The 24,512-nt window shown below is 46.6% G+C and overlaps 1 protein-coding gene across 1 annotated transcript in view; it reads right to left on the reverse strand.

The window, feature by feature from the left end:
- fam49bb (family with sequence similarity 49 member Bb) overlaps positions 1-24,512 on the reverse strand; it is an 80,422-nt gene that overhangs the window by 24,527 nt on the left and 31,383 nt on the right. The window contains exons 3-4 of the mRNA XM_084326725.1: positions 3,510-3,592; positions 2,092-2,213 (exon numbers count right to left, since the gene is read on the reverse strand). Of these exons, the coding sequence (XP_084182851.1) occupies positions 2,092-2,213; positions 3,510-3,582 (195 nt within the window). The 5' untranslated portion in view covers positions 3,583-3,592. The remainder of the gene's footprint in view (positions 1-2,091; positions 2,214-3,509; positions 3,593-24,512) is intronic.

Here is a 24,512-nt window from a genome sequence, read left to right on the forward strand (position 1 = left end):
CTTCATGTTTTACCTCTAATCTCCTGACCCGCTGCCTTGTGTTTTACCTCTCTAATCTCCTGGCCCGCTCCCTTCATGTTCTACCTCTCTAATCTCCTGGGCCGCTCCCTTGTGTTTTACCTCTCTAATCTCCTGGCCCGCTCCCTTCATGTTCTACCTCTCTAATCTCCTGGGCCACTCCCTTGTGTTCTACCTCTCTAATCTCCTGGCCCGCTCCCTTGTGTCTTACCTCTCTAATCTCCTGGCCCGCTCCCTTGTGTTTTACCTCTCTAATCTCCTGACCCGCTCCCTTCATGTTTTACCTCTCTAATCTCCTGGGCCGCTCCCTTGTGTCTTACCTCTCTAATCTCCTGGCCCGCTCCCTTCATGTTTTACCTCTCTAATCTCCTGACCCGCTCCCTTCATGTTTTACCTCTCTAATCTCCTGACCCGCTCCCTTCATGTTTTACCTCTCTAATCTCCTGGCCCGCTCCCTTGTGTTTTACCTCTCTAATCTCCTGACCCGCTCCCTTCATGTTTTACCTCTCTAATCTCCTGGCCCGCTCCCTTGTGTCTTACCTCTCTAATCTCCTGGCCCGCTCCCTTGTGTTTTACCTCTCTAATCTCCTGGCCCGCTCCCTTCATGTTTTACCTCTCTAATCTCCTGACCCGCTCCCTTCATGTTTTACCTCTCTAATCTCCTGGCCCGCTCCCTTCATGTTTTACCTCTCTAATCTCATGGGCCGCTCCCTTGTATTTTACCTCTCTAATCTCCTGGCCCGCTCCCTTCATGTTTGACCTCTCTAATCTCCTGGCCCGCTCCCTTGTGTCTTACCTCTCTAATCTCCTGGCCCACTCCCTTCATGTTTTACCTCTCTAATCTCCTGGCCCGCTCCCTTCATGTTTTACCTCTCTAATCTCCTGGCCCGCTCCCTTCATGTTTTACCTCTCTAATCTCCTGGCCCGCTCCCTTGTGTTCTACCTCTCTAATCTCATGGGCCGCTCCCTTGTATTTTACCTCTCTAATCTCCTGGCCCGCTCCCTTCATGTTTGACCTCTCTAATCTCCTGGCCCGCTCCCTTGTGTTTTACCTCTCTAATCTCCTGGCCCGCTCCCTTCATGTTTTACCTCTCTAATCTCCTGGCCCGCTCCCTTCATGTTTTACCTCTCTAATCTCCTGGCCCGCTCCCTTGTGTTTTACCTCTCTAATCTCCTGACCCACTCCCTTCATGTTTGACCTCTCTAATCTCCTGGGCCACTCCCTTGTGTTTTACCTCTCTAATCTCCTGACCCGCTCCCTTGTGTCTTACCTCTCTAATCTCCTGGACGCTCCCTTCATGTTTTACCTCTCTAATCTCCTGGGCCGCTCCCTTCATGTTTTACCTCTCTAATCTCCTGACCCGCTCCCTTCATGTTTTACCTCTCTAATCTCCTGACCCGCTCCCGTGTGTTTTACCTCTCTAATCTCCTGGCCCGCTCCCTTCATGTTTTACCTCTCTAATCTCCTGGCCCGCTCCCTTCATGTTTTACCTCTCTAATCTCCTGACCCGCTCCCTTCATGTTTTACCTCTCTAATCTCCTGGCCCGCTCCCTTGTGTTTTACCCCTCTAATCTCCTGACCCGCTCCCTTCATGTTTTACCTCTCTAATCTCCTGGCCCGCTCCCTTGTGTTTTACCTCTCTAATCTCCTGGCCCGCTCCCTTGTGTTTTACCTCTCTAATCTCCTGGCCCGCTCCCTTGTGTTTTACCTCTCTAATCTCCTGGCCCGCTCCCTTGTGTTTTACCTCTCTAATCTCCTGGCCCGCTCCCTTCATGTCTTACCTCTCTAATCTCCTGGGCCACTCCCTTGTGTTTTACCTCTCTAATCTCCTGGCCCGCTCCCTTGTGTTTTACCTCTCTAATCTCCTGGCCCGCTCCCTTGTGTTTTACCTCTCTAATCTCCTGGCCCGCTCCCTTCATGTCTTACCTCTCTAATCTCCTGGGCCACTCCCTTGTGTTCTACCTCTCTAATCTCCTGGCCCGCTCCCTTGTGTTTTACCTCTCTAATCTCCTGGCCCGCTCCCTTCATGTTTTACCTCTCTAATCTCCTGGCACGCTCCCTTCATGTTTTACCTCTCTAATCTCCTGGCCCGCTCCCTTGTACGCCTGCAGCTCATCCAGGACTCCCTTGGCGTCCTTCAGCACCACGTCCACCTGCTCCCATACCTCCCGCTCCGCTTCCGTGGGCTGGGCGTCTAGAAGGAAAAACAAATAAACAAACAAACAAACAAACAAACAAACAAACAGGCAAACAATCAAAAACAGCATGAGGGTCAATGTGGGGCACATCAACTGGGAACGAGGCATCTACCATTATGTATTATGTTCTTATGACGCACATGTGGGGCACAATATACAGGAGTGAGAGCTTCAGTGCTATAGGCTCTCTAGTGCAGTTCTATCTTGATTGATATTCCACACACACGCGCACACACTTCAGCATGGAAGAGCTTGGCGATGGAGAAGGAGGGTATTCGTTACTACTGGATTGGATTATGTTGCCCCTGGGAAGAACATACAGTACATGTAAAGTATATGTAGGGGGGGCTTTAAAGGGATATTTCACTTTCGTAGAACTTTCAGCAGCAGAAAATGCAGCAGTCTTACCTCTATCTAAGGTCATCTACAAGTAAGCTAGCGACCACTACTGTCCCTGTCATCCGCTGTCAACACCACCATTCCTCCCACGTGTCTCATTCACTTCCATTCATTTTGGGGGCCTTGTCTAAATATAATACTTCTGAAGTATAAAGAGAAACTATGCAGCAATATTATTTGGTGTAATATACTTTTCACAGAATGTTTAAAATCTTTCTTCCATCAAGACAGCAGGTAACCAGGTTTCAAGTTTCTTTAATAGTTGTCATACAGAAGTACAGAATACTTTTATACAAAATGCTTCTTACTGTTACGCTCCAGAGACTGTGCAAGACAAGATAAGTATGAAATAAAATAACATAGTATAGCATGTAAATTAGAAGTAAAAGTGTTCAGTATAGACATATGTACAATGTTCGATGCATAATAGACGTAACTGAGTTACCATATAACAATATACTATGCAGTGTACTAATATACAATACTATATAGTGCAAAGCAGGTAACTGCTCCCTGAACGTTCCATGTAAGGCAAAGATACACAGCACACTCAAACCTACAACTAATTTACTGGATCCGCTTTTATTTTTCACGATTTTTCAAATTTGCCAAAACAAACACATACCGTTGACTCAGAATTGTCTGTTTTATTGAAATATGAATGGAAGTGAATAAGGAGCCTGCCACCTGGGAGGAATGGTGGTGTTGACAGCAGTGGTCGCTAGCTCACTTGTTGATGCACTTACATAGAGGTAAGACTGCTCAAACCTGACAAGTTCTACTAAAGTGAAATTTCCCTTTAAGTTTTTTTTTTTTTTTAAACATTATTTAAAAGATATTCATGTAGTCAAAGTTATCAGGAGAGAGAGGGCAATTATTTTTAATAAACTCACTTTCAAAATCGAGGAAAAAGTTGGGCTCCTGTTCCAGATCTGTGCATGTTAACACTTTCAGGAGGTTTCCCATGTTATCAGACCTGTAGAAAAACAAGAAACATTACAGTTAAGACACATTCTCGAAGTCAACTTCCTGTCTGTTGTTGCTACGCAACTGCAGCGTGGGGGGAAACTGGCCCGTCTGGTACATTGTGTACACTTCATTTAGTGGAGAAACGGATCGTTAAAGCGGCAAATTAAAGACAATCAAGCGGAATTTTCTTCAGTCCTTCACAATGCCAAAGAGCTGCTGTGTTACGCGTTGCACTAATGACAAAAACAGAAATCCAAATCGCAAGTTTTATACCATCACAGAGGGAAAAAGTGGCTGGTGGCTAACGTTCGGCTAACTAGCTCTGGTGTTGTGGTCGTGGTAATCAGGGGGGAGCTTCTTTGACTCATATCTCGCCTTAGAATCACCAGAAAGGCTTTCGAAATAGTGAAATGCCATGTTGGCCTCAATATTTTCAAAACAAAATCGTATGAAAATGTTATGAAATGAACAAGAATGTGATAAAACATGTAATAAAAACAGAGCTCAACGCATGGATTTGATGGTAGAAATCCGTATGGTCCCCCTATACCAAGATGGCGGCGGTCTCGTGACATCAGAGTGTCTTCGAGAATGTGAAATAAAGGCAGTGGACGGACATTTTGGATAATCACGCTGAATTATTGCGGTACACACATTACAAAAAGCTGTAATGTAAAGACTTCAGGCTATGGAACCGTTATGCTTTCAAGCTCCTACCTCTCAGCTGTAACTTAAAAACAGCAACCACTAAACAGAAATGTGAGTACACACCAACTTTTACTTCAGTGTGTACTCTATTTCATTAGCACTCAATGTGATTTTTCTTTATCGTGTAGAAACTTTGGAATGTTAACCTTTCAAAAGAGAAAAGGTCATTTCATTTGTGCTATATATTATTCCAAAAATGTCTGCACTGTCAAATTGCATTGATCCGACTGTTGGGTCTGTGTAGTCGATTTTTCTGCTTAAAACATGTATAATGTATATTCATTGATTCACTCGTATACCAAAATCAATTTGTATTGAAAAATGTTGCTTTTCGCATCAAACATTGATATGCGTAAAATTGACCACACATTTAATTTTTTTTTAATAATCGAATATTCAAATATTGATACGCCTTCAAATGTCCTACTTGGTATCCTCGGGCCTGTCAGGTGTCCCTGCTCTGGTGTCTGCATGAACCCAGTGACCTGCTGTGCCCAGATGTGCCCAGGTGTGCCGTGGTGTGCCTGATACCCAGCAACCAGAGGTCCCCCTGGGCTCAGTGTGGGTTCCCTCTCTGGCTTAACAGATGTCTCACAATAAATCCCGCCTCACCCCACACACACTCTTTATCTGAAAATAAAAGACAAAATTGCAGGAATCTCTCCGGATCTTAGAAAAAGCCCAACTGAGTGTGACTCTTAAGCTGGACTAATTTATTTCTCTCCAATTGGCTTCAAGCCACGTCGTTGCAGCCAGGCAAACCAATCCATTTCACTCAGCTCCCCAGGGTCACTGCAGCGCCTCCTGGTGGTGCACTACTCTCTCTTACATGACGACCTGTTTCACTACCGTCTCCTACATGACGAGAGACGACCTGTTTCACTACCGTCTCCTACATGACGAGAGACGACCTGTTTCACTACCGTCTCCTACATGACGAGAGACGACCTGTTTCACTACAGTCTCCTACATGACGAGAGACGACCTGTTTCACTACTGTCTCCTACATGACGAGAGACGACCTGTTTCACTACAGTCTCCTACATGACGAGAGACGACCTGTTTCACTACCGTCTCCTACATGACGAGAGACGACCTGTTTCACTACCGTCTCCTACATGACGAGAGACGACCTGTTTCACTACAGTCTCCTACATGAGGTAGAGAGACGACCCGTTTCACTACCGTCTCCTACATGACGAGAGACGACCTGTTTCACTACCGTCTCCTACATGACGAGAGACGACCTGTTTCACTACCGTCTCCTACATCAGGGGTTCCCAAACTTTTCAGGCCGGGACCCAGAAAATAAGGCGTCAGAGAGCCGCGGCCCAATGCACATCGTCAGGCGTTTTTTTTTGCCAGGCGACCGATTTTTTAAGCCAAATATCACTTCAATCCTATTAAGTTAGTTCAAGTTAGTTATTCATTTATATGTGCTATTTATGAGAGGGCTAACTTGTTGCAAAATAATAATCATAATAATAATAGCCTCATTAAAATACTATTGTTGCTTCGGTTGTTTTCAGCGTTTTATGTGCATAATCTGTTATTTAGTTTGAAATGTTCGTTGAAATAAGTAGATTTTTCGTTTTTGTTTATTTATTAAGTTAATATAAAACCATATAGTCACATTTTAGAATACAATAGAATAGAATTTTAGAATACAACTAGAAACACTGTCCTGGCCTGCTTCTAAGTTCAGTGGCATGACCAAAAAAAATAAAAATAAAAAATGTGGATTATTTTTTATTTTTTTTAATCATCTCGCGGCCCTCCCGTGGCTGCTCGCGGCCCACCTTTGGGTCGCAACCCCGACTTTGGGAACCACTGTCCTACATGACGAGAGACGACCCGTTTCACTACCGTCTCCTACATGACGAGAGACGACCTGTTTCACTACCGTCTCCTACATGACGAGAGACGACCTGTTTCACTACCGTCTCCTACATGACGAGAGACGACCTGTTTCACTACAGTCTCCTACATGACGAGAGACGACCTGTTTCACTACAGTCTCCTACATGACGAGAGACGACCTGTTTCACTACAGTCTCCTACATGACGAGAGACGACCCGTTTCACTACCGTCTCCTACATGACGAGAGACGACCTGTTTCACTACCGTCTCCTACATGACGAGAGACGACCTGTTTCACTACCGTCTCCTACATGACGAGAGAGAGGTCACTCCAGAGCATCGAGCCCGTCTAGATCTGTAGAGAGTAGAGCCATATGAAATCCGTTTTATTTTTTTCCAAATTCCATTTTATTTTTTTCCAAATTCAGTTTTTTTCGTTTTAATATTTCAGAATTTTGTATTTTGCTTTGTACGCTCATTTTACCATCAGAAATAGTGTCTAATAAGTGGGAATGAATAAATGTCCACAATTTAATAAGATATAACAGTCCATTTAATAGGGCTGTCTTAAATACTTCGAAGTTTCGAAGCTTTGTTCGATGGGCATGGGATTCGAATATGAAAATAAAATTTGATTATTAAAAAATATAAAAATATAAATGATATATATATATTTTTTTGCAAAATCAACTCTGCCTCTCTTTGTTAACTACAACAAGCAATGCTGTTTGTTAATTAAGATGAGGTCGGACTCGGCACTGACAGATGTGTTCATTGTGCTGCTTTTATAAAGCCTCAAATGACGGCTTACAATATTTCATGAAAGCAAAGTGTTTTGTTTGTCTAAGATTTAAAAAGGTTTAAACTTTACAGCACTGACAAAGTTGAACAAAGTGCTGTACAAGTCCCACAACATTAAAAAAATATATATATACCGGTATATATATATATATAATTCTTTATTTATTTTTTTAATTTACAGTTGATTCCATTTTTATTGCTCAATTCCGCGATTCCGTCCGCGATTCCGTGATCGCGGATTTCATATGGCTCTAAGAGAGAGGTCAACAACCATTATGCCAGGCTAAAGATCCATAGCCCAAGCAGAGGAAGACTGCTGACACAGTTAACTCTTAGTGACAGGCTGGCGATTGGCAGGATGTACCTGCAGAGGCTCGAGGGAGGGAGGGAGGGAGGGAGGGAGAGTGAAGATTGAGTACTAGTAGAGACAGAGTGAACATTGCAGGCAGGCGTCACCTCGGATGACAGACAGGTGAGAAGCCAGTGACTGAGTGGAGGCCAGCGGTAACGCGCTACATCACGCTAAACACACGGGTGGAAGCTGTGACAGGAGGCACAAGTGCACAGTCAGCGGTAACCAGCTGAAAAACAGATGGTGAGGGAGTGAGAGAGAGAGGGAGAGAGAGAGAGAGAGAGAGAGAGAGAGAAGAGGGAGCGTTTGGAAATGAACGCACAGGAGGGAAAAGAGCTCAATAAAAATCTTAAGTAGTTGAATTAGATCTTAAATTGAGTCTTAAATTACATTTTACATTTAGTCATTTAGCTGACGCTTTTATCCAAAGCGACTTACAAGTTCTGTACGACAAGTCATCAGGAAGGGCACGACTCTATCAGCTGAGTAACAATGTTCATCAAAGTGTTGAGTGCTACAGTGTAGGTTAGTTTATTAGGACAAGCGCACGACAGTAAGGTTAGTTAGGATTCGATTTTTTTTTGTAAATTTTTAATTTCAGATAATGGTTGAAGAAGTGCGTCTTTAGTCGACGGCGAAAGATTGGACGGGTTTCCGCTGTCCTAACTGGGGCGGGTAGTAGTTCATTCCACCATTGTGGGGCAAGGACTGAGAAAAGGCAGGTTCTCCTTGATGACCGTCTTAAAAAAGGGAATGCCACCTATTTTAAGAATTTGCATAAATTGTGCCTATACTAGTGCCCCAGGACAGTTCAGTCAGTATGATGTTCTTCCTGTGCCCCAGGACAGTTTAGTCAGTATGATGTTCTTCCTGTGCCCCAGGACAGTTCAGTCAGTATGATGTTCTTCCTGTGCCCCAGGACAGTTCAGTCAGTATGATGTTCTTCCTGTGCCCCAGGACAGTTCAGTAAGTATGATGTTCTTCCTGTGCCCCAGGACAGTTCAGTCAGTATGATGTTCTTCCTGTGCCCCAGGACAGTTCAGTCAGTATGATGTTCTTCCTGTGCCCCAGGACAGTTCAGTCAGTATGATGTTCTTCCTGTGCCCCAGGACAGTTCAGTCAGTATGATGTTCTTCCTGTGCCCCAGGACAGTTCAGTCAGTATGATGTTCTTCCTGTGCCCCAGGACAGTTCAGTCAGTATGTTCTTCCTGTGCCCCAGGACAGTTCAGTCAGTATGTTCTTCCTGTGCCCCAGGACAGTTCAGTCAGTATGATGTTCTTCCTGTGCCCCAGGACAGTTCAGTAAGTATAACACACTCCACTCTCTCTTAAACCTAAAAATCAGTGATGTCACTGGGATGTAAAATCTGAAACTGCTCCATAGACAACAAATGGGGCTCTGACTTTTACGAAGGCATAAGATGTTTGTATGGCATTGAATCAGCAGATAGGAGAATATATGTGTTAATATTATACAGTAGCATTGGCCTAAGAGACCGATAAGAATCACTTTTCCACCTTTTCCCCTCAAGAGGAAATTATTTTAAGTGAATCACTTTTCCACCTTTTCCCCTCAAGAGGAAATTATTTTAAGTGGGATTCCTTCCTTCATTCACCCAGCGGCCACCTGGACTACCTGCCTGCCAGTCTCGTCTCAATGCCCTCCGCTAATGTGACCTGAATGTTAGAGTGCAGCCACACACTGGCACCTCATAGGCTGAATGTTAAGAGTGCCTCCTCCTCCTCCTCCTCCTCCTCCTCCCCCTGCCTCCTCTTCTTCAACCTGCCCCCTCCTCCTCCTCCTCCTCTTCTTCACCTGCCTCCTCTTCTTCAACCTGCCTCTTCTTCTTCAACCTGCCCCCTCCTCCTCCTCCTCTTCTTCAACCTGCCTCCTCTCTTCAACCTGCCTCCTCTCTTCAACCCGCCTCCTCTTCTTCAACCTGCCTCTTCTTCAACCTGCCTCTTCTTCAACCTGCCTCTTCTTCTTCAACCTGCCTCCTCCTCTTCAACCTGCCTCCTCTCTCAACCTGCCTCCTCTTCCAACTCCCCTCCTCTTTCTTCAACCTGCCTCCTCTTCTTCAACCTGCCTCCTCTTCCTTCAACCTGCCTCCTCTTCTTCAACCTGCCTCCTCTTCTTCAACCCTCCTCTTCTTCAACCCGCCTCCTCTTCTTCAACCTGCCTCCTCTTCTTCAACCTGCTCCTCTTCTTCAACCTGCCTCCTCTTCTTCAACCTGCCTCCTCTTCAATCTTAACCTGCCTCCTCCTTCTTCAACCTGCCTCCTCCTCTTCTTCAACCTGCCTCCTCTTCACTCCTGCCTCCTCTTCAACCTGCCTCTCCTCTTCAACCTGCCTCCTCTTCTTCAACCTGCCTCCTCTCTTCAACCTGCCTCCTCCTCTTCAACCTCTGCCTCCTCCTCAACTCTGCCTCCTCTCTTCAACCTGCCTCCTCTCTTCAACCTGCTTCCTCCTCTTCAACCTGCCTCCTCTCTTCAACCTGCCTCCTCTCTTCAACCTGCCTCCTCCTCTTCAACCTGCCTCCTCCTCTTCAACCTGCCTCCTCCTCTTCAACCTGCTCCTCCTCCTTCTAACCTGCCTCCTCTTCAACCTGCCTCCTCCTCTTCAACCTGCCTCCTCCTCTTCAACCTGCCTCCTCCTCTTCAACCTGCCTCCTCCTCTTCAACCTGCCTCCTCTTCTTCAACCTGCCTCCTCTTCTTCAACCTGCCTCCTCTTCTTCAACCTGCCTCCTCCTCTTCAACCTGCCTCCTCTCTTCAACCTGCCTCCTCCTCTTCAACCTGCCTCCTCCTCTTCAACCTGCTCCTCCTCTTCAACCTGCCTCCTCCTCTTCAACCTGCCTCCTCTTCTTCACCTGCCTCCTCCTCTTCAACCTGCCTCCTCTCTTCAACCTGCCTCCTCCTCTTCAACCTGCCTCCTCCTCTTCAACCTGCCTCCTCTTCTTCAACCTGCCTCCTCTTCTCAACCTCCTCCTCTTCTCACCTGCCTCCTCCCCCCTGCCTTCTCCTCCCCCCCCTGCCTCCTCCCCCCCTGCCTCCTCCTCTTCCCTGCCGCACCCCCCTTGCCTCCACCTCCCTCCTCCTCCTCTCCCCCCCCTGCCTTCTCCTCCCCCCCTGCCTCCACCTCCCCCTGCCTCCTCCCCCCCCCCCCTGCCTCCTCCTCTTCAACCTGCCTCCCCCCCCCCTGCCTCCACCTCCTCCCCCCCCCTGCCTCCACCTCCCCCTGCCTCCAACCCACCCCCCCCCCCCCCCCCCCTCCTCCTCTTCCTTGCCTCCCCCCCTGCCTTCCTGACTGTAGTTAGTGTAGCTGCGGTGCCAGGCAGCCTATGGGCCCAGTGCCGCTCCTCTACTGTAGGAAACGAGGTCATTTTAAGGACGGGGCTTTGCATGGCTGCACTTCAAAGTCCAAAAAGAGAGAGATCCTGGAGCCGACTGAGAAATCGTCCAGGGAGAGACTAAATGAGATTAAATGAGGACAATTTACAGCTTCTCGTTTTTTGCCATGCCAGCAAAAAAAAATGCTTTTACGAAATAGCCAAAATGACATGCTGAGACTATTTGCAGACCATATTTATACATATTTAAATGTTTTAATAATTTATCAAGCACCGAGTGAGAATACTCTGTAGTCTATATACATTCTAGGCTCATTTATGCTGTGTTTTCAGCCTCGACAATATTTGCAAGTGATTTGAGGGTAACTGCAAGCATGCTGATATAGTATGTGTGGGTGTGTCAGTAGCTATAGTGGTGTCGGGGGGGGGGGGGGTTGTTGTTGTTATTGTGGACCCCCACCCCTACATCGCGTGCTCACAGAGGAAGGGAGGGTTGCCTATAAGGCCGGGGGGGGGGGGGGGGCACCCACGCTGCTCTCCCATTGGTTAAGCGGCTCTACCCAACAGCTTGCTGTATCCATGGAGTCGAGAAAAAAAAGAAAAGAAAAAGAAGTTGCTGCCATTGAAAAACACTTCAGCAACCAATCAGAGGCCGGCCCTGGGAGAGCAGCGAGTGCAGTAGTAGTAGTAGTAGTAGTAGTAGTAGGATTTGGAAAAGCACATGAATATATTAATACATATGAGGTAATGCGCCAAAACCAGCGGATTAGGAGAGGGATCTGGGCGACGACGATGAAGGAATATTTAATTCCTCTACAGAGCGCTGAGCTTCCAATGATCTAAGTGAGGCAGCGGTGCACTGTTGCCGAGCGGCAGAGAGCAAATTAACACCGTTGTTGTTGTGATGTCGATATTGTATTATTTAAATGAAATCAGCGGGGGAAAAAAATCTAAAAGAATATATTAATGAATATGAGCAAATAAATATGTTCCGATGATCAATCCAATGAGTCGGGAATTAGGATATTGCACATCAGTCAGAAAACGAAACCCAGATCATAATTATAATAATTCACATCAATAGATAATATAATAAAAACATGTAATAGATGTTTAAAGAAGAATTTAACAACAAACAAATCGACGAGCCTAAATATTCAGTGTAGTACAGGAGGAGGGAAGAGTGCCGAGGAGGAAGATACCAAAACAGTGCCACGCCCCATGCAGCACAGCACCCCTCCACAGCACAGCTGCCGCCGCCGCTGCCCTTCAGCAAGGCAGCGACGAGACACGGAGCCACTGCAGCAGCGGCAGCGGCGATGCTCGGGGTGCCGTCCGGCTGACGGGAGGAGGGAGGGATAGTGCTGACATTCCAGTACTCGGGCCGCAGCGTGACGCTCCACGCCAAGAACAACACCCTCCCTCCCTCCCTCCCTCCCTCCCTCCCTCCCTCCCTCCCAGACACAGACAGCCCGTCACGTGTCCCCCCCCCCGCCACGGAGAGGCTGAGCGCTAGCCTGGGGCGTGGAGGAGGAGGAGGAGGAGGAGGAGGAGGCTGGGGGAGGGGTGCTGCTGGGAGTGTGTCTGTGTGTGTTTATGTGTCTGAGAGGGTATGCAGGTCTGGATAGGATACAGTACACGTACAGGCCGCAACAGTAACTGTATTTGATGTGGCAAATAAAAAAGGGGAATTTAAGGATAGGAGTAGCGCACGTAAGGATTGAGCAGTGTGTGTGTGTGTGTGTGTGTGTGTGTGTGTGTGTTATGAGCTGTGCGCAACGTGCGTTTCAAGGCGGCAGGCAGGGATGGGCGAGGCGGCGGCAGCAGACTGTGTGGCGGTGGCGGGCCCCAGCCGAGCCAGGCGGCTTTAAACTTGACCTAGATTCTCCTCCCGGTGACACGCCACATCGCATTAGCCCACTCGGCCGAGCACCCGGACCCGCTGGAGCTCGCTGTGACGCTGGCCCGATCCGACAGGCAGAAAATGGGGGAGCACTTCCCTAGTAGTGGGGCTGCTGGGCGATACCCCCCCCACCCCCTTGCACCCTGCAACCCCCCTCAACCTCGACCCACCTCCTTGCCATCCCTTGCCAATCCTGGGGGGGCTCAGGAGGAGTTCTTTGCGTATGGGGTGAACCTAATTACCCCCATGGCCACGCCCCTCCCTGCTGCTCTACTACAGTAAACATCATCTAACGCCCCCCCCCCCCCCCCACCCTCACCCGCAGTGTAGTAAATCAAAACAAACGCGCTCGACTCCACTATAGGGCTTCCGTGATCACAACAGCTGACGGTAACGTTACGTTAACCCGCTCGTCTTATTAATAACAATATCAACACTGTGACACCGGTGGCGTCACAGGACGACACGCTACAAATACATTACAACACATCACCACCACCACGTCTACAAGAGCCGCAGACGTGAAACCGCGATGAACCCCCCCCCCCCCCCCCCCCCCCAAAAAAAGAAATAAACAACAGCGATATTGCAGCCTCGCGGAGCTCGTGGAGAGAAGAAGCCGATTGAGATGAAAGCCGCCGCGTTGGCTACGAGCTCTCTCTCCTCCTCTTTAGACGGCGTCTGATGAAAGCTGGAAACCATGGCAACAAGCATATACACTACACACACACACACACACACAAGAGTCGGCAAAAAAAAAAACAAGTGAAGAGCGCCTCTCTCGCCCCGCTCCTTTTCAACTACAACCATGGATGATCCGACGCTTCACATCATCAGAGCGCCGCACGGCACGCGGAGATACTGAAGGCAGGATGCACCGCTGGATCAGCAGCACATCACAGCGCCGCCGTCTAGTATCTAGTCACCGTGAGCTCACGGGGGGCCACGTGATATTCAAAACTAGGGATGTCCGATATTATCGGCCGACCGATATTATCGGCAGTAAAATGTGATATCGGAAAATATCGGTATCGGTAAAAAGAAATTAAAAAAAAACAACAATTTTTTTTTTTACATTTATTTAACCTTTATTTACCCAGGCAAGCAAGTAAGAACCAATTCTTATTTTATTTATTGTCAAAAGTATGCATGTTGGTTTAATTCAACAACAAGAGATATGTAATGTTAATTTTAACTTTTTTAATGATCATATTTTGCACAGATAATGCTTACATTTAGAAAGCCTTTTGAATGCATCCAGTGAAATTATTAGTTACCTGAAATTATTCCGTTTTTTTGGGGGGGAAACCCTGCATATATCGGTATCGGTTGATATCGGTATCGGTATCGGAAATTAAGAGTTGGACAATATCGGAATATCGGTATCGGTAAAAAAGCCAATATCGAGCATCCCTATTCAAAACCCATTAAGTACCGTCGGTTCCTCCTCCACGGCAGATATAGAGACCCCCGAGGAACTCCGATGGAAGAGAGTGTCCTCGAGGCCAACGAGAACACGCGTAGGAGGAGGAGGACCGGTCCTGAGCGGGAAAGATGTCTATACCTTTAGAACAGTGCTTCCCAATCCTCTCCTCCAAGCACCCCCAGCCGTTCCATGTATTTGTTAAATTCCACCACCAGCCACACCGGATTCAACTTAACAAGCCCTTTAGTAGTTTAATCAAGGTGTGCTGGTGGTGGAGTTTTAACAAATACATGGAACGGGCTGGGGGGGGGGGGTGCCTCGAGGAGAGGTTTGGGAACCACTGCTTTAGAAGAACAGCGCTACCCCCAGATAACCCTCATCCTGCCCTTCAGAATCCTTCCGACTCCCTGAGCCTGTGTGGCATGTAACTGTAGTAAAGACGAGCGAGAGGTGCAGGTGGACTCTATGCTAAAATGGACCGCATTTATATAGAGCTTTTATCCACAATCGCTTTACAGCTTTATGCCTCACATTCACCCATTCACTCACACACACACACACAGACGGTAACCATGCAAGGTGCCAACCTGCTCATCGGGAGCAGTTAGGGGTTCAGTAGTGTCTTGCTCAAGGACACTTCCGACACGCTGTCGGGAGGAGCCGCAATTGAACCGGGAACCTTTTTGCGATTACCAGACGACGAGCGCTCTACCTCCAGAGCCTGTGGGGTGTATCAGGTTCAGGTCGACTCACTGCCGTGGGTCTGATGTCCCCTGGGAGGCAGCCAGCTAGTACATCTCAACTCCACTCACACCCCCAAACCATCGTTATACCAGTGACCTTTGACCTGAAGTGTGCCTCGGCTTGCTGCGTCCTTCAGATCTCACTGCTCCCTACGCTATAGAAGGCAGCAAACTGCATTTATTATAGGACCTGTATTAAGCAATAATAAGGAAGTACTGTGTTTCACTTCCACAAATATTACTCATGCCTAAACGTTTTTCTCCGCGTAAGATATTCCGGGCAGGATTCAGGGTGGGGCCGTGTGGAGCGGAGACGGGGATCTGGAGAGATGATGGGTTTTGGCAGAGTGGTGCCAGGCATTTATTTGTATTCATCAGAAAGTGAGGACTGCCATCTGGTGGATGGAAAGTGTATAGCATAAAAGCCCATGGATTATGAGAGAGACCCCTCCTAGCCCGCAACTCCTGAATACAAATAAATATAAATATGTGTGTACAAAGCTGTGTACTGAACTAATACAACGGTATGTTAACCACTAACGACTGCCCACGGGGGCAGTTTCTTTCACAATCTAATATAATTATTATAATTTTTTTTACAAGTCGATTATTAATTTCAATATAGAATATTCGTTGACAGCCCTACAAGTACAATTAGTTACTGCACACTACATCACCCCTGAGTGGAACATGGAAATCCAACCGAAAACCGTACCGAACCGTGACTTCAAAACCAAGGTACAGTGGTTTTTGTGTACCGTTACACCCCTAATATATATATATATGTACACACCCACAGAAAGCTGAGTAGGTATTGACATGTCTTGAAAGAATATAAGCTGCCTACTTGGAATTCCTGGTAAATAACAATGGATGCTTGTTGCCAATTTGCATATGTATGAGGGTACAGGTGTAGTAGTATATTGAACAATTTGGTGAAATCCATCTGGAGGGGATGTTTAAAATCGAAAGACAAAGCAATCAAAATTCTCTATAACGCTACTAGTGCTAGAAGATGGCCTGGATGCAGTGCGTTATTTAAGAGTGTCTCTCGTTTTTATTTTTGGATTTGAGTGCTATGCCTTGAAGTGGAGCATGTTTTGCCCTGCTGAATGGACGTTCCACATTGTATTTAACCCCCTGAGACCCACACAGACCCATTTTTGTCTTTAGAGCAGCGGTTCTCAAACTACGGGTCATGACCCAAAGTGGGGTCGTGAGTAGGTGACAGTGGGGTCGCGCATTGGCAAGAAAAGAAAAAAAAAAAAAGAGAAAGAAATATTCTATAATTTATTTTTATTATGTTCAGGCAACATATTTTGGCTAAATATGCCTCGTTTTATAAATGTGTATTGATAACATAGTGCTGTAATTACATTTCAAGTTCAAGTTCAAGTTCAAGTTCTTTAATAGTTGTCATACAGAAGTACAGAATACTTTCATACAAAATGCTTCTTACTGTTACGCTCCAGAGACTGTGCTAGACAAGATAGTATCAAATAACATAATAACATAATATAGCATGAATTTAGAAGAAGAAAAATGAGGTCACAGTGTTCGGTATAGACATATGTACAATGTTCTGAGTTACCATATAATATACAATACACAATACTATGCAGTGTACTAATGTACAGTACTATCTAGTGCAAAGCAGAAATGGGATGAGGTACAATTTTAGGTACAATTTACAGTAAGGTGTACAAGTTGTAGTGCAATCCTTCATCCATAAATATAAAGTGTGGGGAGTGGGTGCTACAGTGTGTTTGTTTAAAGTGGGTGTGTGCTATAAAGTGTGTGGAGTGGGTGCTACAGTGTGTTTGTTTAAAGTGAGTGTGTGCGTGTGGATGTGTGTGCTATGTGCGTTTGGTGGTTGTTGTTGTGTAGTGTTCATTCATTGTTCGTTTAGCAGCCTGATGGCCTGGGGATAGAAGCTTCTTCTGAGTCTTTCTGTGCTCGCCTTGAGACTCCGGTATCGCTTGCCTGACCGCAGCAGTTCAAAGAGGCAGTTGTTCGGGTGACTGGAGTCTTTAATGATTCTCTTAGCCTTGCCCTTGCAACGCTTGTAGTAAATGTTCTGGAGGGTGGGGAGCCCCCCTCCAATTGTGCGTTCGGCTGAACGTGTCACTCTTTGTAGTCTGCTTCGGTCTTGTGCAGTGCTATTCCCAAACCAGGAGGTGATGTTGCCGGTCAAGATGCTCTCTATTGTACATGAGTAGAAGTTCTTAAGGATCTTCTGGCTGACTTGGAACTTCCTTAGGCGCCTGAGGAAGTAGAGGCGTTGTCGTGCCTTCTTCACAACACTGTCAATGTGTGTGGTCCATGTCAAGTCCTCGGATATGTAGGCTCCGAGGTACTTAAAGCTGTTGACTCTCTCAACCGGTGCCCCGTCGATGCTGAGGGGGCTGTAGTCCTTGACCCCCGACCTCCTGAAGTCCACAATCATCTCCTTTGTTTTGCTGACGTTCAGGGAGAGGCTGTTTTCCTGGCACCATCCCGCCAGGACCTTGACCTCTTCCAGGTAGGCCCTCTCGTCGTTGGCAGAGATCAGGCCCACCACCACTGTGTCGTCAGCAAATTTGATGATTGTATTGCTACTCCGCTGAGCCACACAGTCGTGTGTGTACAGGGAGTAGAGGAGGGGACTCAGAACACAGCCCTGGGGGGCCCCTATGTTGAGGGTGATGGATGAGGAGGTGCAGTTGCCTGCTCTCACCACCTGGGGTCTGCCAGTCAGGAAGTCCAAGACCCACTGGCAGAGGTCATAGCCCAAGCCCAGGTCCCTGAGCTTGGCTATGAGTATGGAGGGGACTATGGTATTGAATGCCGAGCTGTAGTCGATGAATAGCATTCTCACATAGTTCCCCTGCCTCTTGTCCAGGTGTGATGCTGCTGTGTGCAGCACATGGGCTATGGCGTCCTCCGTGGACCTGTTGGGGCGGTATGCAAATTGCAGGGGGTCCATGTTGATGGGGAGGGAGGAGCAGATGTAGCCCTTTACTAGCTTCTCAAAGCACTTCATGGCTATGGAGGTGAGAGCTACAGGGCGGTAGTCGTTGAGGCAAGCAGGCTTGGATTTTTTGGGTACAGGGATAATAGTGGACTTCTTCAGGCAGGTGGGGATGACAGCCTGTTCTAAGGACAGGTTAAATATGTCAGTGAATACTGGGGCCAGTTGGTCGGCACAGACTTTTAGGACGCGGCCGGGGATGCCGTCCGGACCTGCTGCCTTCCTGATATTCACTTTTTTAAAGGTCCGCCTCACCTCATGCTCTGTTACCCTGAACACTGCGCCTCCATCAGCAGCCGACCCCCCCCCCCCATTGCCGAGGCTTGTGAGCTGGTGTTGTTATTACCAGCATCAAACCTCGCATAGAAGGTATTGAGGTCATTTGCTAAGGAGATGTCACTGTTCAGTTTGAGGGAGGCGCCTTTGTAGTCTGTCATCGTTTTGAGCCCCTGCCACATAGCTCTAGAGTCAGCTTGTTCAAACTGGAGTTCAATTTTATCCCTGTAGCGCCGTTTGGCCTCTGACACTGTCCTCCTTACGTTGTATCGCGCCACCTTGTGGTCATTCATGTTGCCTGCCACTAGGCCGTCGTTGTATGCTTTGGTGCGCTCTCTCAGAGCTTCACGGACGGATTTGTCTACCCAGGGTTTTTGATTTGGGTAAACTTTCATTTTGGTAGTGGGGATTGTTTCTTTCACCCTAGTACAAACATAGTCCAGCACTGTTTCCGTGTAGACATTAATGTTATCTGTGTCGCGGAACACATTCCAGTCTGTGTAGTGAAACACTGACCGGAGCGTCTCCTCTGACGTCAAATCCCATTTCTGCACCTCTCGCGAGACTACAGGAGTACTTTTAATTCTCTGTTTGTACTTTGGTGAAAGAAAGATGGACGCGTGATCTGATTTACCAAAGCCACTATCAGAATGAGCCTTGTAGCCACCTTTAAATTGCGTGTAACAGTGATCTAGGATGTTACCGCCTCTGGTGTTGCAAGTCACATGCTGATAGAAGTCAGGCAATACCTTTCTCAGATTGGCGCTATTGAAATCTCCCAGCACTAAAATGGCGGCGTTAACATTCGCCACTTGTATTCTATTTACCTCGTCGTGGAGTCTGGAGAGCGCAACCTTGTTGCTGGCTTGCGGTGGAATATACACCGATCAGGACGATCGCCGTTAACTCCCTCGGGAGGAAGAAAGGACGACACTTGATGGTTATATATTCCAGTTCTGGGGAGCAGTGGTTGGATAATTCCTTCACGTTAGTTGGATCGCTCCAATTTTTGTTAAACATGAAGGCAATACCTCCTCCACGTTGTTTACCGGACTCTGCTGATGTCCGATCCTTGCGATGGATAAAGAAGTGATCTGCCGGTTGAATCGCGTGGTCTGGAACCTCCGGTGTGAGCCATGTTTCGGTGAAGCAGAGGACGTTGCAGTCCCTAACGTCTCTTTGATATTGAATCCTTTTTCTAATAAATATACATGAGCAAGTTCAACAACGTGTGCTTTTATTTTGATATTCCTCAATTCCACGTTGAAATTACGTGATAGATTAAAGTGTGGGGTAGCCAAAAAGAAATCCTAAATAAAATGGGGTTATGGTATAAAAAGGGTTGAGAACCCCTGCTTTAGAGAGATAGCAGGTCAACAGTAGAAGCCACATAGAAGTGGTGACATCATCTAAAAGCAGGGAACCTAAAGATTAATTTACGATGCAGTCAAGGTTTCCAAGTCATACATCTGTAACACACAATAGTCCTCATTCACCAACAGACTTGCGAGAAAGGTTACGAGCAAATTACATCTTAACTCCACTTATGAGCTTTTCGGGCCGATTTTGGTATTCACGAAACGGTTCCTTCTCGGGGATTCGCTCGTAGCTAAGAGCAGGATTTACGAGCGCGGAGAGGACGCAAGTCGGACAGACTGGTGTGCGCCCGTGTTCTTAAGGGCTTCATTTAGGAGAAATCATTGATTCACGTCGATTCTACAGACATACAAATATATAGTTTATTAGCAGCGATGCACTGTTACATACATTGTATTGTACCTGTGCTGTATAATGACAATACATTTTAATCTAATCTAATTTCGATCAGTCACAAATCGCTTCCACACTACCTGTTGAATACAGGGGTCAGTACAGCAGAGGTGCAATGCTGAGCCTCTCGCTTCCGGTATAAGGAGCTGTTGAATCAGTTTGCACACAGTCCTTCATGCCCTTATAAGGACCTGGCGGGGCGTTTCTGTATGCAAATTCAGGTGTACAAGAGCACGCTTTCAATTTAAGAATGAGTGACGTTCTTCATTCAGTTGCAATCAGTTTGGCAACTTAAGAGCACCTCTCCATGCGTTCATGAATCCGGGGAGGACTGTCGTAGGTTTCCTCTAAATAACAACATCCACTGCTTAGTAATAATAATAAACCACCCACTGATCTACAGGATACAAACTCTTTAACCATGCTATCGCCCCCAGATATCCTCCTCGTTGAACAGGCCACACTGACCAGTAAGAGTCGCTAATGCAACAACCAGGACTCGGGACTCTTACCCCACCGGCTAAAGCTCCTACATTCCAAAGATGCAACTACTACACTTGATTGCAATAGCCTACACCTGTGCCTTTATTCAAAACCCATGCGCTCTGCGCTGCCACCCAGTGATGAACTTAACAACTACAGACTTAACGCAAAAACAATCAAATAGCTCCTACAGCTCTAATCTCTATAAAGCTGAGGACAGCTCTAAAGTCCTCGACTATTAGTCGACTAAGAATCTCTATAAAGCGGAGGACAGCTCTAAAGTCCTCGACTATTAGTCGACTAAGAATCTCTCTAAAGCTGAGGACAGCTCTAAAGTCCTCGACTATTAGTCGACTAAGAATCTCTCTAAAGCTGAGGACAGCTCTAAAGTCCTCGACTATTAGTCGACTAAGAATCTCTATAAAGCGGAGGACAGCTCTAAAGTCCTCGACTATTAGTCGACTAAGAATCTCTATAAAGCTGAGGACAGCTCTAAAGTCCTCGACTATTAGTCGACTAAGAATCTCTATAAAGCTGAGGACAGCTCTAAAGTCCTCGACTATTAGTCGACTAAGAATCTCTATACAGCTGAGGACAGCTCTAAAGTCCTCGACTATTAGTCGACTAAGAATCTCTATAAAGCGGAGGACAGCTCTAAAGTCCTCGACTATTAGTCGACTAAGAATCTCTATACAGCTGAGGACAGCTCTAAGGTCCTCGACTATTAGTCGACTAAGAATCTCTATACAGCTGAGGACAGCTCTAGTCTAAATAGTCGGTCCAGAGAGCTCCTCCTGGGAATAGAGGCCAATATAGGAGCATCCTGATTCCTGGCATCAATAATACATGACTGAGGAGGAGATGAGACCTTTTAGCTGACTTAACAAGCCACTCTGCATATATCACACACTCAGACATATCATTTCCTATTATCTATTCATAAGAGCACGTGTGGGTGGTGTTGGGAGTGTATGCACACCTCTCATATGCTGACTTAAGAGGAAAAGCGATGCAACATTTGTTTGCAGCAAACCAATGTTGTAGATATTTTTAGAAAAACCTCTCACCAGGTAACGTACCTCAATATCATGGGTCGATAACAAAATTAACTTCATTTGATTTGTAATACTGTCCTCTCCATGAGGACGTGAGGGAAGTACATTTCTTTAGTAAAAAACGTTGGATTCATGGCAGGATTAATATGAAAATGTTTTAATTGTGGTTCAGTAAGGGAACTTGCCAAGCTTGGGAGAGAAGGCGGAACACTTTGTTTAAAACAAAGTTGTAATATGTATTTAGGTAATGAATTGTAATATCAAATCTACACCCTCAAATCGCATTCCCACTATCTGACCACTATTGCATGCTCTTCTCTGCTCCCCTGCCCTCACCCCAAAAAATGCACCATCTCTTTCCGTAACATCCAATCTGTTGACCCCCTCACTCTGTCCCAGTCCATATCCTCTGCCCCTCCCCCCCGACTCCGCCCCCTCTAACCCCGGCGACTATGCCATCATGCTCAACTCCATTCTCACCGACTCCCTTGACTCACTGGCACCCCTGAAAACCATTACTGTCTCTTTCCCCACCTCCTCCCCCTGGTACACCCCTGAACTCCACACCATGAAGCAGACCGGCCGTAAACTGTAACGACTCTACAATAAAAACCCATCTCACTGTCACACACTGACCTCTACAAACAGCACAACTCCTCCTACCGTGATGCACTCCAAGCTGCCAAATCCGCCCACTATTCCACCCTCATTAACAGCAGCAACCGAAACCCCCGGACCCTCTTCTCCACCGTTAAGAAACTCCTCCAACCCCTGGACAATAACACACTCCTCCCCTGACCTCTGCAACTCGTTTCTCCACTCTTTTAATAACTAAATCTCCCAAATCAACAGCTCACTGACCGCTCACATCACCTAACCCAGCGGTTCCCAAACTTTTTTGGTCACCTCCCGACCTAGCTGACGCACCCCCCAATGGGTTTCTGTTAGAAAAAATTGTTGCTGGTGCACAGATGAAGCACACCTGTGTCAGACACGGCCGAGACATTATTGTTTATTATTATGATTAAAACGTATGTTTTTTTTATTAAAACGTTTCTTGAATTTCATGATTTACACAGTGAAAATCCATTTGAAATAATGTATATTAGTTATATTTATTAGGCATAAAAAAAATATTGTTTGGTTCCTGTTGGTTGTCAGTTAAGGCCATGAGTAGGTAGGGAATTTATTTTATTTAATTTTTTATTTTATCTCTTCCCACGGTGACTATGGATAGGGAATTTCTTTATTTAATTAAAATGTTTTTTTTTACCACCATTCGCCTTTTTTCATGTCACGCACCACCTAGAGGGCGCTCGCGCACCACAAGGGGTGCACGCACCACAGTTTGGGAACCACTGACCTAACCTATCTGGTGCCCTCAACATCCTGATCCTTCCTCGACATTAGTGCAGCCTTTGATACTCCATCCTCCTCCAAAGGCTGCACCAACTGGGTGTTGAGGGCACTGCACTCAACCTACCTCACCGACAGAAATCAGTTCATCTCTCTCTCCGGTCACACCTCTCTCCCCTCCTCAGTTACGCAGGGGTCCCCAAAGGCTCAGTCCTCGGCCCCCTGCTCTTCATCTGCTACATACTCCCCTTGGTCACATCATCCACAAATTCAACCTCCACTTCCACTGCTATGCCGACGACACCCAAATTTACATCAGCACAAAATCCTCCCATAACGCACCCCTCAGTCACATCGAGTCCTGCCTATCCGAAATACAATCCTGGCTGACCCACCACAACCTCCTCAAACTCAACAGTGAAAAGACTAGAACTATTCCTCATCGGCACCAAATCCACCCTCAGCAGATCCGGACCCATCACACTCACTATCGATGACTCAACCATTACCCCCCTCCCCCCTGCTCGCAACCTCTGCGTCATTCTGAATCCCACCCTCTCATCATCAAAACCTCTCCCCCAGCTGCCGAATCCCTCATCCACGCCTTCATCTCCTCCTCACCGGCATCACCTCCCACTCCCTCCATAGACTCCAAATGGTCCAGAACTCTGCTGCTTGCCTGCTCACGAACACCATTACTCCATTACAGTTCAAACTACTACCCCTCACCTTCAAAGCCCTCCATAGCCTGCGCCCCCCCCCTACCTGACTGACCTCCTTCTCCCTTACCGCCCCAACCGATCCCTCCGGTCCTCTTCCACTTCCACCTCATCGTCCCGTCATGCAAATTAAAAGGTTTTGGTGATCGGGCTTTCTCACGAGCTGCACCCCGACTCTAGAACACCCTCCCTCAGACCATCAGAGACTCTCCCTCAATCTCCACCTTCAAATCCCGACTCAAACCCCACCTGTTCTCCCAAGCATTCAACCTCCCCTACCCATAACCACCCTCCTTTAAACTACCACCTCCTTTTCCCCTTCCTTACCCTCTCTCCTCTCCTCTCCTCTCCTCTCTCCTCTCTCCTCTCTCCTCTCTCCTCTCTCCTCTCCCCTCTCTCCCCTCTCTCCCCTCCCTCCCTCCCTCCCTCCCTCGGTTTCCCTTACTTACTTCCCTGATTGTCTCCCCTACTGGCTTCTGTATTTGTTTGTTACTCGTGGTTTTATGTTCTTGTGTACTCATATTGTTCCCAGTTTCCCTGTGGTTCTATGTTTATTTGTTTTTGCCTATTGTCAGCGAGGGGTCTTTGAAAAGCGCTATACAAAATAAATAAATTATTATTATTATTAATGTAATAATGGAACACTGGAACAGTATGTGTGTCTTATTATGAACCCATGAGGGTTGGGCATGATTTTATGTTTATGTTTATTTAGGATCCCCATTAGCTTTTGCACTTGACAAAAGCTATTCTTCCTGGGGTCCGGCACTTACAACAATACAACAATATTCAATACATTACATCATTATCAACATAAATTACATCATCAATTACATCATTATCAACATCAGTTAGGATGATATTGTACAAGATATTTATTAGTAAAAAGTATTAAAATAAAATTTAAATCAAATAAAGTGCTTCCTGAGCAGCACTTACTGCCATACAACATAAATACAATTAACAGTCAATTGGTTTTCACCGCTATGCCATAAGGGCTCAGTGCATGCTCGTTAGTAGATGGTATTTGAATTTTTTCTTGAAAGTGGTTTTGGATTCTATTTCAGTAGAGTAGCTTGGCAATGAGTTCCATTCCATGATAGCTCTGTAAGTCA

The sequence above is a fragment of the Notolepis coatsorum genome (genome assembly GCF_963971535.1).
Source record: "Notolepis coatsorum genome assembly, chromosome: 12".
NCBI classification, from domain to species: domain Eukaryota; kingdom Metazoa; phylum Chordata; class Actinopteri; order Aulopiformes; family Paralepididae; genus Notolepis; species Notolepis coatsorum.